The sequence below is a fragment of the Taudactylus pleione genome, unplaced genomic scaffold, assembly GCF_031769625.1.
Source record: "Taudactylus pleione unplaced genomic scaffold, aTauple2 ptg001318l, whole genome shotgun sequence".
NCBI classification, from domain to species: Eukaryota; Metazoa; Chordata; class Amphibia; order Anura; family Myobatrachidae; genus Taudactylus; species Taudactylus pleione.
In genome coordinates this window covers 561141-577916 of record NW_028285718.1, presented here as the reverse complement: position 1 = coordinate 577916, position 16776 = coordinate 561141, and the positions used below count along the sequence as shown (strand labels likewise).

At 54.4% G+C, this 16776-nt stretch overlaps 1 protein-coding gene across 2 annotated transcripts; it reads right to left on the bottom strand.

Moving 5' to 3' along the window:
• Positions 1-733: 733 nt before the first annotated feature.
• Positions 734-5674, bottom strand: HSBP1 (heat shock factor binding protein 1). 2 transcript variants are annotated; one of them, XM_088463122.1, is made up of 4 exons: positions 5499-5674; positions 2253-2319; positions 1373-1467; positions 734-939 (listed from the first exon to the last, which is right to left on the bottom strand). In XM_088463122.1, the coding sequence occupies exons 1-4, from the start codon at positions 5541-5543 to the stop codon at positions 928-930; spliced, it is 219 nt and encodes a 72-aa protein (XP_088319248.1). In that variant the 5' UTR covers positions 5544-5674; the 3' UTR covers positions 734-927. The 2 variants fall into 2 exon arrangements, with proteins under 2 accessions (XP_088319248.1, XP_088319247.1); XM_088463121.1 differs by having other exon boundaries at positions 734-942; positions 5499-5672.
• Positions 5675-16776: the final 11102 nt, after the last annotated feature.

Here is a 16776-nt window from a genome sequence, read left to right as displayed (position 1 = left end):
CCAGCACCACCCACATCATCACCCGCAATCCCCACCAGCATTACACCCACTTCCCCAATCCCCAGCACCACCCACAATCCCTCCCAGCATTACACCCACTTCCCCAATCCCCAGCATCACCCACAATAACATCACCCGCAATCCCTCCCAGCATTACATCCACTTCCCCAATCCCCAGCACCACCCACAACACCCGCAATCCCTCCCAGCATTACACCCACTTCCCCAATCCCCAGCACCACCCACAACAACATCACCCGCAATCCCTCCCAGCATTACACCCACTTCCCCAATCCCCAGCACCACCCACAACACCCGCAATCCCTCCCAGCATTACACCCACTTCCCCAATCCCCAGCATCACCCACAATAACATCACCCGCAACCCCTCCCAGCATTACACCCACTTTCCCAATCCCCAGCAGTACCCACAATAACATTGCCCGCAATCCTTCCTTCCTAGCATCCCACCCTCAAACTCACCCATTATCTATTTCAAGCCATTGGCCCCATGAGGGTCTACAAAAGACGTTTCTTTAGATGTAATGGCTGGACTGTAATGAAGTAATGGCTGGACTGTAATGAAGTAATGGCTGGACTGTAATGAAGTAATGGCTGGACTGTAATGAAGTAATGGCGTCACTTCTTAGCCTGAAATGTTATAAAGGACATTATAGCGGAACACATTTGTAGCGCTTGTTTATGTAACACCACTTTATGATGGAGAAAGTCAAACATTTCTGTTTACATTTATTTTCCCTCAGATGTGAAAAACAAAAGTGAAGTCATAGAATACAAAACAATCTAATATACAACACAGTTAGGAAATGAAAACTATTACAAAAAACAATTTGCAGTCATCTCACACTGGGAAGAGTGATCTGGTTCTCCTGTGCGCCGATAGAAATTCCCAGTCCACGCTGATCACTATTTGGCCGCCTGCTAATGAAAACAAATCAGTCAGCACCTGCAGAACGGCGCACTTTGCATCAACATGTAAACGCGTTTCACCCAAAGTGTATGTAATGTTCATGGCAAACACTGGTTCTCATACGTTCCAACGGCCAGTACTGGAGAACCATTTCTGTAGTGACCCCTTTTATTTAGGGGATACATGTGCAAACGGGGCCTTAGGAGTTTATGCTGCAAATATAAGCTCTCTACAATCTAGAACCCTTCTGCACTCTTCTATGGGCCCATCCAGTTCTCTATACATACATAAATCATGCTGTTTTACTGATTGCTACACATAAGTCAGCATTAACAAGTATCACTTTTCACTACTGTTCTCTTTAGGGCTCACAGTCCTATGTTGCAGCAGTCTGTCTGTGTGGGGTCGTCATAGCCATCTCTATCTGCCGTAAGAACAAACCTTGTTTGCACCTTCCTCCTCCTCCACCCCTGCCTGCGTCATGAGATCAGCAATGTTTTTCTCCAGGTCGTCGATGCGAGTACTCATGTCATCGAGTGAGATCAGTTAAAGATTACACATTGAAGGATACGTACAGTCTCTATATGCACTATAATATAATATACATGTATAGAAGTACAGGACTTGTTACGCCATAGAAGCCTGGCCTTGACATACGCATCACTAGGGATACTGCTGTGTAGCTGCATGGGACTTAGGAGCCTACTGATCATTAAATATTTGCAGGATATCCCCCCCCCCCCCCCAAAAAAAAAGCCAGGACAGGCTCTTATGGGACAATATAAATGTTCACGATGCAAATTTAAGCAAAAAAATTATTTATCACATCCACAAAATAAATAAAAAATATGGATTGTGATAAATATGCCCCAGAAGCACTGGTGCAGGTGTGATCCATCTTTTAAACATCTCTTTAGGGATTGGAGGGGAGTACAGAGCACTGTGATTTGTGTACAGTCTCCTAGGTAACAGAACCACTCTGTACATACTGGTGGACACAAAACAGACATGCTGGATTTACCTATTGGGCTTTGACTCCTGCTTTTTAGTTAGTATCTAAGGACTGTGAGATTTGTCATGTGCTATGTGTGATAGAGGCGAGAAGGAAGGAAATACTCCATCACGTTTTCCTATTCTACAAAGCTGCAATAGAATGCCAGAATAACACTGAATAATGCTTTTACATCCATTTTTCATATATGAACATATAAATTGTTAGGTTTCGTTGTCCCTTGTAGGTCTACAATTACTGAGGGCATACAGCTGTGTGAATGCAGAGAAGTCACATTGCCTAATAGCATACGACTATTCACAAGGATATTTCTCCCGATTATCTGATCGGACATGGTCTGGAACTTGTCCTGCATTTGTTGAAGCAAATTCTGGACCTGTACAGGAATAGATATGTCAGTAGCAGACACATAGCCACATGGGAATATACACTATATTATACAGGACTGAGTCATGCTCTACGTGTGATGTACAGCACCAGACAGTGTTACATATATAACTAAATGCCTGTAACACTAGACTGTACACATCCCCCTGTACACTGAGCTAGCTATGCAGCCTGTAAGGGCCCCCACACTGAGGAGCTGGGGATACATACAGCCCCCCTGTATAATGGTCCTGAGGACCCCACACTGAGGAGCTGGGGATACATACAGCCCCCTTCCCCTGTATAATGGGCCTGAGGACCCCACACTGAGGAGCTGGGGATACATACAGCCCCCTCCCCCCTGTATAATGTGCCTGAGGGCCCCACACTGAGGAGCTGGGGATACATACAGCCCCCTTCCCTCCTGTATACTGGGCCTGAGGACCCCACACTGAGGAGCTGAGGATACATACAGCCCCCTTCCCCTGTATAATGGGCCCGAGGACCCCACACTGAGGAGCTGGGGATACATACAGCCCCCCTCCCCCCTGTATAATGTGCCTGAGGGCCCCACACTGAGGAGCTGGGGATACATACAGCCCCTCCTGTATAATGGGTCTGAGGACCCCACACTGAGGAGCTGGGGATACATACAGTCCCCCCTGTATAATGTGCCTGAGGGCCCCACACCGAGAAGCTGGGGCTACATACAGCCCCCCTCCCCCCTGTATAATGGGCCTGAGGACCCCACACTGAGGAGCTGGGGATACATACAGCCCCCCCCCCTGTATAATGGACCTGAGGACCCCACACTGTGGAGCTGGGGATACATACAGCCCCCTTCCCTCCTGTATACTGGGCCTGAGGACCCCACACTGAGGAGCTGGGGATACATACAGCCCCCTTCCCTCCTGTATACTGGGCCTGAGGACCCCACACTGAGGAGCTGGGGATACATACAGCCCCCTTCCCTCCTGTATACTGGGCCTGAGGACCCCACACAGGAGCTGGGGATACATACAGCCCCCCTCTATAATGGGCCTGAGGACCCCACACTGAGGAGCTGGGGATACATACAGCCCCCTCTATAATGGGCCTGAGGACCCCACACTGAGGAGCTGGGGATACATACAGCCCCCTCCCCTGTATAATGGACCTGAGGACTCCACACTGAGGAGCTGAGGATACATACAGCCCCCTTCCCCTGTATACTGGGCCTGAGGACCCCACACTGAGGAGCTGGGGATACATACAGCCCCCTTCCCTCCTGTATACTGGGCCTGAGGACCCCACACTGAGGAGCTGGGGATACATACAGCCCCCCTGTATACTGGGCCTGAGGACCCCACACAGGAGCTGGGGATAGATATAGCCCCCCCTGTATAATGTGCCTGAGGACCCCACACTGAGGAGCTGGGGATACATACAGCCCCCCTCTATAATGGGCCTGAGGACCCCACACTGAGGAGCTGGGGATACATACAGCCCCCCTCTATAATGGGCCTGAGGACCCCACACTGAGGAGCTGGGGATACATACAGCCCCCCTCTATAATGGGCCTGAGGACCCCACACTGAGGATCTGAGGATACATACAGCCCCCCTGTATACTGGGCCTGAGGACCCCACACAGGAGCTGGGGATAGATATAGCCCCCCCTGTATAATGTGCCTGAGGACCCCACACTGAGGAGCTGGGGATACATACAGCCCCCCTCTATAATGGGCCTGAGGACCCCACACTGAGGAGCTGGGGATACATACAGCCCCCCCCCCCCTGTATAATGGGCCTGAGGACCCCACACTGAGGAGCTGGGGATACATACAGCCCCCCTCCCCCCTGTATAATGGGCCTGAGGACCCCACACTGAGGAGCTGGGGATACATACAGCCCCCTTCCCTCCTGTATACTGGGCCTGAGGACCCCACACTGAGGAGCTGGGGATACATACAGCCCCCTTCCCTCCTGTATACTGGGCCTGAGGACCGCACACACAGAGGAGCTGGGGATACATACAGCCCCCTTCCCTCCTGTATACTGGGCCTGAGGACCCCACACAGGAGCTGGGGATACATACAGCCCCCCTCTATAATGGGCCTGAGGACCCCACACTGAGGAGCTGGGGATACATACAGCCCCCTCTATAATGGGCCTGAGGACCCCACACTGAGGAGCTGGGGATACATACAGCCCCCTCCCCTGTATAATGGACCTGAGGACTCCACACTGAGGAGCTGAGGATACATACAGCCCCCTTCCCCTGTATACTGGGCCTGAGGACCCCACACTGAGGAGCTGAGGATACATACAGCCCCCTTCCCCTGTATACTGGGCCTGAGGACCCCACACTGAGGAGCTGGGGATACATACAGCCCCCTTCCCTCCTGTATACTGGGCCTGAGGACCCCACACTGAGGAGCTGGGGATACATACAGCCCCTGTATACTGGGCCTGAGGACCCCACACAGGAGCTGGGGATAGATATAGCCCCCCCTGTATAATGGGCCTGAGGACCCCACACTGAGGAGCTGGGGATACATACAGCCCCCCTCTATAATGGGCCTGAGGACCCCACACTGAGGAGCTGGGGATACATACAGCCCCCCTCTATAATGGGCCTGAGGACCCCACACTGAGGAGCTGGGGATACATACAGCCCCCCTCTATAATGGGCCTGAGGACCCCACACTGAGGATCTGAGGATACATACAGCCCCCCTGTATACTGGGCCTGAGGACCCCACACAGGAGCTGGGGATAGATATAGCCCCCCCTGTATAATGTGCCTGAGGACCCCACACTGAGGAGCTGGGGATACATACAGCACCCCTCTATAATGGGCCTGAGGACCCCACACTGAGGAGCTGGGGATACATACAGCCCCCCCCCCCCCTGTATAATGGGCCTGAGGACCCCACACTGAGGAGCTGGGGATACATACAGCCCCCTTCCCTCCTGTATACTGGGCCTGAGGACCCCACACTGAGGAGCTGGGGATACATACAGCCCCCCTCCCCCCTGTATAATGGGCCTGAGGACCCCACACTGAGGAGCTGGGGATACATACAGACCCCCCCCCCCTCCTGTATACTGGGCCTGAGGACCCCACACTGAGGAGCTGGGGATACATACGAACAGATACCACCACAGGCCCCGGACACCACGGCGCAGTTCCCCGTCCCCGCACTCACCACCTCGGTCAGGTCCTGGACGGTTTTAGGGTCAGTCTCCGACATCCCGGTCTCCTCAGTCTCAGCCCGTGCACCGACACCTCACCCGCAGCGGCCGCGCTGAGATCTCGCGAGAGGCGGGAACGCCGGGCACGCCCACTCTCCGCCTTACCGGCCAATCACAGGGGAGGACTCGCTCCTGGGTTTCCTGGAGTTTGAACGGTCCCTTGGTTGCCATAGAGACAGAATCGAGTGACGTCATCCGCAGTGACTGCTGGGCGGGACCAGGGAGACAGAAAATCGGGACAGTCAGCTGCTCGGCTTCTCATAGTGAGGTATAGCACCAGTGTCCTGCACTGCTGCACAATGACACGGGAGGCCACAGGAGCTTACACTCTACATCATAGTTGCCAGCAGTCCCAATTTTCCTGGTTTCAAAGATTTGCCCCTGACAATGTCCCTATTTTCCAGTTGTGACCATGTCCTCCTTATCCCCATAGTAGCCATCTGCTCCGGCTCTCTGGGCCTTGTATTCATAATATGTATTGAATTTACAGATCAGAAATGCCCAATAGTCAGGTAAGGAGAGCAGGAGATGCTGGGGATTGTAGTGCTCCTGGGTGTGCAGAGATGGTACCACGTACAACCTGCGTACGGCCACCAGCATAGCGGCAGAGTATCCCTGGAATATATATTACTCTGCATGGATATGACAGAATAAATATCCTCACATCCCACAATTTAGGTCTTGTCCCGAATGCTGGGAAGTGTATCGCTCACCACCAACAGCGCACACCATGGCAATGCAAGGGTGTTTCTAGGGGTAGGGTCACCCAGGGCCCTAGATGCAGGCTGGAGGGCACGGTACCCTTGCAACAAGTGCCCGTTCCCCTATACAGAGTGGGCTTAGCCATGACCAGATTCCCCAACATAACACCCAGGCTGGTATAGGTCAGACAACATATGAATGAACATGGATTACGTGTTACAGCTGTATGTTATCTTCTATATTCGCCTTATTACAGTTTAGCATCACTAGGCAGCTGTGAGTACTCAGGAGTAATAATGAGAGTGTGACCATCCCATGTACTGGCGGGGACATGCCCACTGTGCTCCTGAGCCGCATCCTATGACATCATCACGCTGCAGGGAGCCTGCCAGCTCTCACTACATTGGCCCTGACTGATCACATGAGCCCACTGTGCTCCTGAGCCGCATCCTGTGACATCACGCTGCAGGAAGCCTGCCAGCTCTCGCTACATTGGCCCTGACTGATCACATGAGCCCACTGTGCCCCTGAGCCGCATCCTGTGACATCATCACGCTGCAGGAAGCCCGCCAGCTCTCACTACATTGGCCCTGACTGATCACATGAGCCCACTGTGCTCCTGAGCCACATCCTATGACATCATCATGCTGCAGGAAGCTCGCCAGCTCTCACTACATTGGCCCTGACGGATCACATGAGCCCACTGTGCTCCTGAGCCACATCCTATGACATCATCACGCTGCAGGAAGCCTGCCAGCTCTCACTACATTGGCCCTGACGGATCACATGAGCCCACTGTGCCCCTGAGCCACATCCTGTGACATCATCACGCTGCAGGAAGCCCGCCAGCTCTCTCTACATTGGCCCTGACTGATCACATGAGCCCACTGTGCCTCCTGACCCGCATCCTGTGACATCATCACGCTGCAGGAAGCCCGCCAGCTCTCACTACATTGGTCCTGACTGATCACATGAGCCCACTGTGCTCCTGAGCTGCATCCTGTGACATCATCACGCTGCAGGAAGCCTGCCAGCTCTCACTACATTGGCCCTGACTGATCACATGAGCCCACTGTGCTCCTGAGCCACATCCTATGACATCATCACGCTGCAGGGAGCCTGCCAGCTCTCACTACATTGGCCCTGACTGATCACATGAGCCCACTGTGCTCCTGAGCCGCATCCTATGACATCACGCTGCAGGAAGCCTGCCAGCTCTCGCTACATTGGCCCTGACTGATCACATGAGCCCACTGTGCCCCTGAGCCGCATCCTGTGACATCATCACGCTGCAGGAAGCCCGCCAGCTCTCACTACATTGGCCCTGACTGATCACATGAGCCCACTGTGCCCCTGAGCCGCATCCTGTGACATCATCACGCTGCAGGAAGCCCGCCAGCTCTCACTACATTGGCCCTGACTGATCACATGAGCCCACTGTGCTCCTGAGCCACATCCTATGACATCATCATGCTGCAGGAAGCTCGCCAGCTCTCACTACATTGGCCCTGACGGATCACATGAGCCCACTGTGCTCCTGAGCCACATCCTATGACATCATCACGCTGCAGGAAGCCTGCCAGCTCTCACTACATTGGCCCTGACGGATCACATGAGCCCACTGTGCCCCTGAGCCGCATCCTGTGACATCATCACGCTGCAGGAAGCCCGCCAGCTCTCTCTACATTGGCCCTGACTGATCACATGAGCCCACTGTGCCTCCTGACCCGCATCCTGTGACATCATCACGCTGCAGGAAGCCCGCCAGCTCTCACTACATTGGTCCTGACTGATCACATGAGCCCACTGTGCTCCTGAGCTGCATCCTGTGACATCATCACGCTGCAGGAAGCCTGCCAGCTCTCACTACATTGGCCCTGACTGATCACATGAGCCCACTGTGCTCCTGAGCCGCATCCTATGACATCATGCTGCAGGAAGCCTGCCAGCTCTCGTTACATTGGCCCTGACTGATCACATGAGCCCACTGTGCCCCTGAGCTGCATCCTGTGACATCATCACGCTGCAGGAAGCCCGCCAGCTCTCACTACATTGGCCCTGACTGATCACATGAGCCCACTGTGCTCATGAGCCACATCCTGTGACATCATCACGCTGCAGGAAGCCCGCCAGCTCTCTCTACATTGGCCCTGACTGATCACATGAGCCCACTGTGCTCCTGAGCCGCATCCTATGACATCACGCTGCAGGAAACTCGCCAGCTCTCACTACATTGGCCCTGACTGATCACATGAGCCCACTGTGCTCCTGAGCCGCATCCTATGACATCACGCTGCAGGAAACTCGCCAGCTTTCTCTACATTGGCCCTGACTGATCACATGAGCTCACTGTGCCCCTGAGCCGCATCCTGTGACATCATCACGCTGCAGGAAGCCCACCAGCTCTCACTACATTGGCCCTGACTGATCACATGAGCCCACTGTGCTCCTGAGCCACATCCTGTGACATCATCACGCTGCAGGAAGCCTGCCAGCTCTCACTACATTGGCCCTGACTGATCACATGAGCCCACTGTGCTCCTGAGCCGCATCCTGTGACATCATCACGCTGCAGGAAGCCCGCCAGCTCTCACTACATTGGCCCTGACTGATCACATGAGCCCACTGTGCTCCTGAGCCACATCCTGTGACATCATCACGCTGCAGGAAGCCCGCCAGCTCTCACTACATTGGCCCTGACTGATCACATGAGCCCACTGTGCCCCTGAGCTGCATCCTGTGACATCATCACGCTGCAGGAAGCCCGCCAGCTCTCACTACATTGGCCCTGACTGATCACATGAGCCCACTGTGCCCCTGAGCCGAATCCTGTGACATCATCACGCTGCAGGAAGCCTGCCAGCTCTCACTACATTGGCCCTGACTGATCACATGAGCCCACTGTGCTCCTGAGTCGCATCCTGTGACATCATCACGCTGCAGGAAGCCTGCCAGCTCTCACTACATTGGCTCTGACTGATCACATGAGCCCACTGTGCTCCTGAGCCGCATCCTGTGACATCATCACGCTGCAGAAAGCCTGCCAGCTCTCACTACATTGGCCCTTACTGATCACATGAGCCCACAGTGCTCCTGAGCCGCATCCTATGACATCACGCTGCAGGAAGCCTGCCAGCTCTCACTACATTGGCCCTGACTGATCACATGAGCCCACTGTGCTCCTGAGCCGCATCCTATGACATCATGCTGCAGGAAGCCTGCCAGCTCTCGCTACATTGGCCCTGACTGATCACATGAGCCCACTGTGCTCCTGAGCCACATCCTGTGACATCATCACGCTGCAGGAAGCCTGCCAGCTCTCACTACATTGGCCCTGACTGATCACATGAGCCCACTGTGCTCCTGAGCCGCATCCTATGACATCACGCTGCAGGAAGCCCGCCAGCTCTCTCTACATTGGCCCTGACTGATCACATGAGCCCACTGTGCCCCTGAGTCACATCCTGTGACATCATCACGCTGCAGGAAGCCTGCCAGCTCTCAATACATTGGCCCTGACTGGGATCACATGAGCCCACTGTGCTCCTGAGCCGCATCCTATGACATCACGCTGCAGGAAGCATGCCAGCTCTTACTACATTGCCCCTGACTGATCACATGAGCCCACTGTGCTCCTGAGCTGCATCCTGTGACATCATCACGCTGCAGGAAGCCTGCCAGCTCTCACTACATTGGCCCTGACTGATCACATGAGCCCACTGTGCTCCTGAGCCACATCCTGTGACATCATCACGCTGCAGGAAGCCTGCCAGCTCTCACTACATTGGCCCTGACTGATCACATGAGCCCACTGTGCTCCTGAGCCGCATCCTATGACATCATCACGCTGCAGGAAGCCTGCCAGCTCTCACTACATTGGCCCTGACTGATCACATGAGCCCACTGTGCTCCTGAGCCGCATCCTGTGACATCACGCTGCAGGAAGCCTGCCAGCTCTCACTACATTGGCCCTGACTGATCACATGAGCCCACTGTGCTCCTGACCCGCATTCTATGACATCATCACGCTGCAGGATGCCCGCCAGCTCTCACTACATTGGCCCTGACTGATCACATGAGCCCACTGTGTTCCTGAGCCGCATCCTGTGACATCATCACGCTGCAGGAAGCCCGCCAGCTCTCACTACATTGGCCCTGACTGATCACATGAACCCACTGTGCTCCTGAGCCACATCCTGTGACATCATCACGCTGCAGGAAGCCTGCCAGCTCTCACTACATTGGCCCTGACTGATCACATGAGCCCACTGTGCTCCTGAGCCGCATCCTATGACATCACGCTGCAGGAAGCCCGCCAGCTCTCACTACATTGGCCCTGACTGATCACATGAGCCCACTGTGCCCCTGAGCCACATCCTGTGACATCATCACGGTGCAGGAAGCCTGCCAGCTCTCGTTACATTGGCCCTGACTGGGATCACATGAGCCCACTGTGCTCCTGAGCCGCATCCTATGACATCACGCTGCAGGAAGCATGCCAGCTCTCACTACATTGGCCCTGACTGATCACATGAGCCCACTGTGCTCCTGAGCTGCATCCTGTGACATCATCACGCTGCAGGAAGCCTGCCAGCTCTCACTACATTGGCCCTGACTGATCACATGAGCCCACTGTGCTCCTGAGCCACATCCTGTGACATCATCACGCTGCAGGAAGCCCGCCAGCTCTCACTACATTGGCCCTTACTGATCACATGAGCCCACTGTGCCCCTGAGCCGCATCCTATGATATCACGCTGCAGGAAGCCTGCCAGCTCTCACTACTTTGGCCCTGACTGATCACATGAGCCCACTGTGCTCCTGAGCCACATCCTGTGACATCACGCTGCAGGAAGCCCGCCAGCTCTCACTACATTGGCCCTGACTGATCACATGAGCCACTGTGCTCCTGAGCCGCATCCTGTGACATCATCACGCTGCAGGAAGCCTGCCAGCTCTCACTACATTGGCCCTGACTGATCACATGAGCCCACTGTGCTCCTGAGCCTCATCCTGTGACATCACGCTGCAGGAAGCCTGCCAGCTCTCACTACATTGCCCTGACTGATCACATGAGCCACTGTGCTCCTGAGCCACATCCTGTGACATCATCACGCTGCAGGAAGCCCGCCAGCTCTCACTACATTGGCCCTGACTGATCACATGAGCCACTGTGCTCCTGAGCCGCATCCTGTGACATCATCACTCTGCAGGAAGCCCGCCAGCTCTCACTACATTGGCCCTGACTAATCACATGAGCCCACTGTGCTCCTGAGCCGCATCCTGTGACATCATCACGCTGCAGGAACTCTGCCAGCTCTCACTACATTGGCCCTGACTGATCACATGAGCCCACTGTGCTCCTGAGCCGCATCCTGTGACATCATCACGCTGCAGGAAGCCCGCCAGCTCTCACTACATTGGCCCTGAGTGATCACATGAGCCACTGTGCTCCTGAGCCACATCCTGTGACATCATCTCGCTGCAGGAAGCCTGCCAGCTCTCACTACATTGGCCCTGACTGATCACATGAGCTCAGCGTCTCAGGAACTCCTATACACACCAACCATAATGGTAATAATGCCTATTGTGCTTATGACACTGTGTTTGAGTTAAAGGGGGTGATTCTGAGGCGGACACGGAAACCATCTGACGCAAGTGTCCAATGGTTTCACTTTATGCATACGTCTGGGCCACTCTGCACCGCGGATGGATTATCGCACAGATTTCGATGAGCATTTCTGGGTGGTAATTGGGTTGAGGGGTGAATACCAGTTGTAGCCATGTCGGTGTCAGTAATTGCAATGACGCAGGCGGCCAGGTCATTTGGACATTCTGCTCCTGCCATAGGCAGTTGCAGGGTCTGATGATCCGGCCGCTGGGGCACGCATAGTGCGTCTTAGTATGCGCATTGGTGGAATGGCGCAACAGTATTACCATCATAATACACTAGCGGCTGAGCCAGAAGATGCAGCCACTACTTCAACCATGTCCACCTCTAAGTCACCCCAGAGATGTATTCACAATAGTGATCGGTGTGTACACGGGTGCACTTGTTACATGTTCTAAAGACTTCACGCCAGGGCTGTGTGACATTAGGCTTTGCTCCATCAGTTTATCTCAGGTGCAGTCAGTAGCGTCTTCCTCAACGTAGGTGCGGCTAGATCAGCTGTCACCATAGAGGGTACTGAGCCACCTGGTGGGGATGGGCACAGGATTCCCAGAGCTCAGGATGCCGACAGATTTCTGTAACTATTATAACCCTAAGCCATCCCTCCTGCAGGGTAATCATTCCCTCCCGCAGCCTACCCCCCGACACCCCCCCCCCCCATTGTCTTACCCCTAACCTTAATACCGCCAGGGTGTCAGCGGTCAGGATTCTAGAGCCGGGATTCAGACTGCTCTCAGGATCACAGCTGTAGGATTATGACCGTCGGGATGCCAACTACATTCCCTCGCTAAGCATTCACTAAAGGTCGGCCTGTAAGAAGGTCGACAGGTACAAATGGTCGACAAGGTCAAAAAGTCGACATGAAAATAGTCAACACAAAAAAAATGGTTGGCGCATTATTTTTTTTTTTTTTGGTTAGGGTTAGGCACTTACCAAAAGGGTTAGGGTTAGGCACCAGGAAGGAGGATTAGGCACTAGAAGGGACGGTTAGGGTTAGGCACTAGAAGGGATGGTTAGGGTTAGGCACCAGGAGGGAGGGTTAGGCACTAGAAAGGACGGTTAGGGTTAGGCATTAGCAGGTAGGGTTAGGCACTAGAAAGGACGGTTAGAGTTAGGCACCAAGAGGGAGGGTTAGGCACTAGAACAGACGGTTAGGGTTAGGCACCAGGAGGGAGGGTGAGGCACTAGATGGGACGGTTAGGGTTAGGCACCAGGAGGGAGGGTTAGGCACTAGAAAGGACGGTTAGGGTTACGCACCAGGAGGTAGGGTTAGGCACTAGAAAGGATGGTTAGGGTTAGGCACCAAGAGGGAGGGTTAGGCACTAGAACAGACGGTTAGGGTTAGGCACCAGGAGGGAGGGTGAGGCACTAGATTGGACGGTTAGGGTTAGGTACCAGGAGGGAGGGTTAGGCACTAGAAAGGACGGTTATGGTTAGGCACTAGGAGGTAGGGTTAGGCACTAGAAGGGACGGTTAGGGTCGGGCACCAGGAGGTAGGATTAGGCACTATAACAGACGGTTAGGGTTAGGCACCAGGAGGGAGGATTAGGCATTAGAACAGACGGTTAGGGTTAGGCACTAGAAGGGATGGTTAGGGTTAGGCACCAGGAGGGAGGGTTAGGTACTAGAAGGGACGGTTAGGGTTAGGCACCAAGAGGGAGGGTTAGGCACTAGAACAGACGGTTAGGGTTAGGCACCCGGAGGGAGGGTGAGGCACTAGAAGGGACGTTTAGGGTTAGGTACCAGGAGGGAGGATTAGGCACTAGAACAGACGGTTAGGGTTAGGCACTAGAAGGGACGGTTAGGGTTAGGCACCAGGAGGGAGGGTTAGGCACTAGAACAGACGGTTAGAGTTAGGCACCAGGAGGGAGGGTGAGGCACTAGAACAGACGGTTAGGGTTAGGCACCAAGAGGGAGGATTAGGCACTAGAACAGACGGTTAGCGTTAGGCACCAGGAGAGAGTATTAGGCATTAGAACAGACGGTTAGGGTTAGGCACCAGGAGGTAGGGTTAGGCACTAGAAGGGACGGTTAGGGTCGCGCACCAGGCGGGAGGGTTAGGCACTGGAAGGGACGGTTAGGGTTAGGCACCAGGAGGGAGGGTTAGGCACTAGAAAGGATGATTAGGGTTAGGCACCACGAGGTACGGTTAGACACCAGGAGGGAGGGTTAGGGTTAGGCACCAGGAAAGAGGATTAGGCACTAGAGGACGGTTAGGGTTGGGCACCAGGAGGAAGGGTTAGGCACTAGAACAGATGGTTAGGGTTAGGCACCAGGAGGGAGGGTTAGGCACTAGAACAGACAGTTAGGGTTAGGCACCAGGAGGGAGGATTAGGCACTAGAACAGACGGTTAGGGTTAGGCACCAGGAGGTAGGGTTAGGGACTAGAATGGACGGTTAGGGTTAGGCACCAAGAGGGAGGGTTAGGCACTAGAACAGACGGTTAGGGTTAGGCACCAGGAGGGAGGGTGAGGCACTAGATGGGACAGTTCGGGTTAGGCACCAGGAGGGAGGGTTAGGCACTAGAAAGGACGGTTAGGGTTAGGCACTAGGAGGTAGGGTTAGGCACTAGAAGGGACGGTTAGGGTCGGGCACCAGGAGGGAGGATTAGGCATTAGAACAGAAGGTTAGGGTTAGGCACCAGGAGGGAGGGTTAGGTACTAGAAGGGACGGTTAGGGTTAGGCACCAAGAGGGAGGGTTAGGCACTAGAACAGACGGTTAGGCACCAGGAGGGAGGGTGAGGCACTAGAAAGGACGGTTAGGGTTAGGTACCAGGAGGGAGGATTAGGCACTAGAACAGACGGTTAGGGTTAGGCACTAGAAGGGACGGTTAGGGTTAGGCAACAGGAGGGAGGGTTAGGCACTAGAACAGACGGTTAGAGTTAGGCACGAGGAATGAGGGTGAGGCACTAGAACAGACGGTTAGGGTTAGGCACCAAGAGGGAGGATTAGGCACTAAAACAGACGGTTAGGGTTGGGCACCAGGAGGTAGGGTTAGGCACTAGAAGGGACGGTTAGGGTTAGGCACCAGGAGGGAGGGTTAGGCACTAGAAAGGATGATTAGGGTTAGGCACCAGGAGGTAGGGTTAGGCACTAGAAGGGACGGTTAGGGTCGGGCACCAGGAGGGAAGGTTAGGCACTAGAAGGGACGGTTAGGGTTAGGCACCAGGAGGGAGGGTTAGGCACTAGAAGGGACGGTTAGGGTTAGGCACCAGGAGGGAGGGTTAGGCACTAGAAAGGATGATTAGGGTTAGGCACCAGGAGGTAGGGTTAGGCACCAGGAGGGAGGGTTAGGCACTAGAACAGACGGTTAGGGTTAGGCACCAGGAGGGAGGATTAGGCATTAGAACAGAAGGTTAGGGTTAGGCACCAGGAGGGAGGGTTAGGTACTAGAAGGGACGGTTAGGGTTAGGCACCAAGAGGGAGGGTTAGGCACTAGAACAGACGGTTAGGGTTAGGCACCAGGAGGGAGGGTGAGGCACTAGAACAGACGGTTAGGGTTAGGCACTAGAAGGGACCGTTAGGGTTAGGCACCAGGAGGGAGGGTTAGGCACTAGAACAGACGGTTAGAGTTAGGCACCAGGAGGGAGGGTGAGGCACTAGAACAGACGGTTAGGGTCAGGCACCAAGAGGGAGTATTAGGCACTAGAACAGACGGTTAGGGTTGGGCACCAGGAGGTAGGGTTAGGCACTAGAAGGGACGGTTAGGGTTAGGCACCAGGAGGGAGGGTTAGGCACTAGAAAGGATGATTAGGGTTAGGCACCAGGAGGTAGGGTTAGGCACCAGGAGGGAGGGTTAGGGTTAGGCACCAGGAAAGAGGATTAGGCACTAGAGGACGGTTAGGGTTGGGCACCAGGCGGGAGGGTTAGGCACTAGAACAGATGGTTAGGGTTAGGCACCAGGAGGGAGGGTTAGGCACTAGAACAGACGGTTAGAGTTAGGCACTAGAACAGACGGTTAGGGTTAGGCACCAGGAGGGAGGATTAGGCACTAGAACAGACAGTTAAGGTTAGGCACCAGGAGGTAGGGTTAGGCACTAGAAGGGACGGTTAGGGTTAGGCACCAGGAGGGAGGGTTTGGTACTAGAAAGGACGATTAGGGTTAGGCACCAGGAGGTAGGGTTAGGCACTAGAAGGGACGGTTAGGGTCGGGCACCAGGAGGGAGGGTTAGGCACTAGAAGGGACGGTTAGGGTTAGGCACCAGGAGGGAGGGTTAGGCACTAGAACAGACGGTTAGAGTTAGGCACCAGGAGGGAGGGTGAGGCACTAGAACAGACGGTTAGGGTTAGGCACCAAGAGGGAGGATTAGGCACTAGAACAGACGGTTAGGGTTGGGCACCAGGAGGTAGGGTTAGGCACTAGAAGGGACGGTTAGGGTTAGGCACCAGGAGGGAGGATTAGGCACTAGAATAGATGGTTAGGGTTAGGCACCAGGAGGGAGGGTTAGGCACTAGAAGGGACGGTTAGGGTCGGGCACCAGTAGGGAAGGTTAGGCACTAGAAGGGACGGTTAGGGTTAGGCACCAGGAGGGAGGGTTAGGCACTAGAAAGGATGATTAGGGTTAGGCACCAGGAGGTAGGGTTAGGCACCAGGAGGGAGGGTTAGGGTTAGGCACCAGGAAAGAGGATTAGGCACTAGAGGACGGTTAGGGTTGGGCACCAGGAGGGAGGGTTAGGCACTAGAACAGATGGTTAGGGTTAGGCACCAGGAGGGAGGGTTAGGCACTAGAACAGACGGTTAGAGTTAGGCACTAGAACAGACGGTTAGGGTTAGGCACCAGGAGGGAGGATTAGGCACTAGAACAGACAGTTAGGGTTAGGCACCAGGAGGTAGGGTTAGGCACTAGAAGGGACGGTT

Excerpts from the sequence above, each read along its gene's own strand:
- HSBP1 (XM_088463121.1), bottom strand. The coding sequence starts at position 5,543 with ATGTCGGAGACTGACCCTAAAACCGTCCAGGACCTGACCGAGGTG. Across the intron at positions 2,320-5,498 it reads TCCAGGACCTGACCGAGGTG|GTCCAGAATTTGCTTCAACA; the intron begins GTGAGTGCGGGG and ends ATTCCTGTACAG. Across the intron at positions 1,468-2,252 it reads CGATCAGATAATCGGGAGAA|TCGATGACATGAGTACTCGC; the intron begins ATATCCTTGTGA and ends AACTGATCTCAC.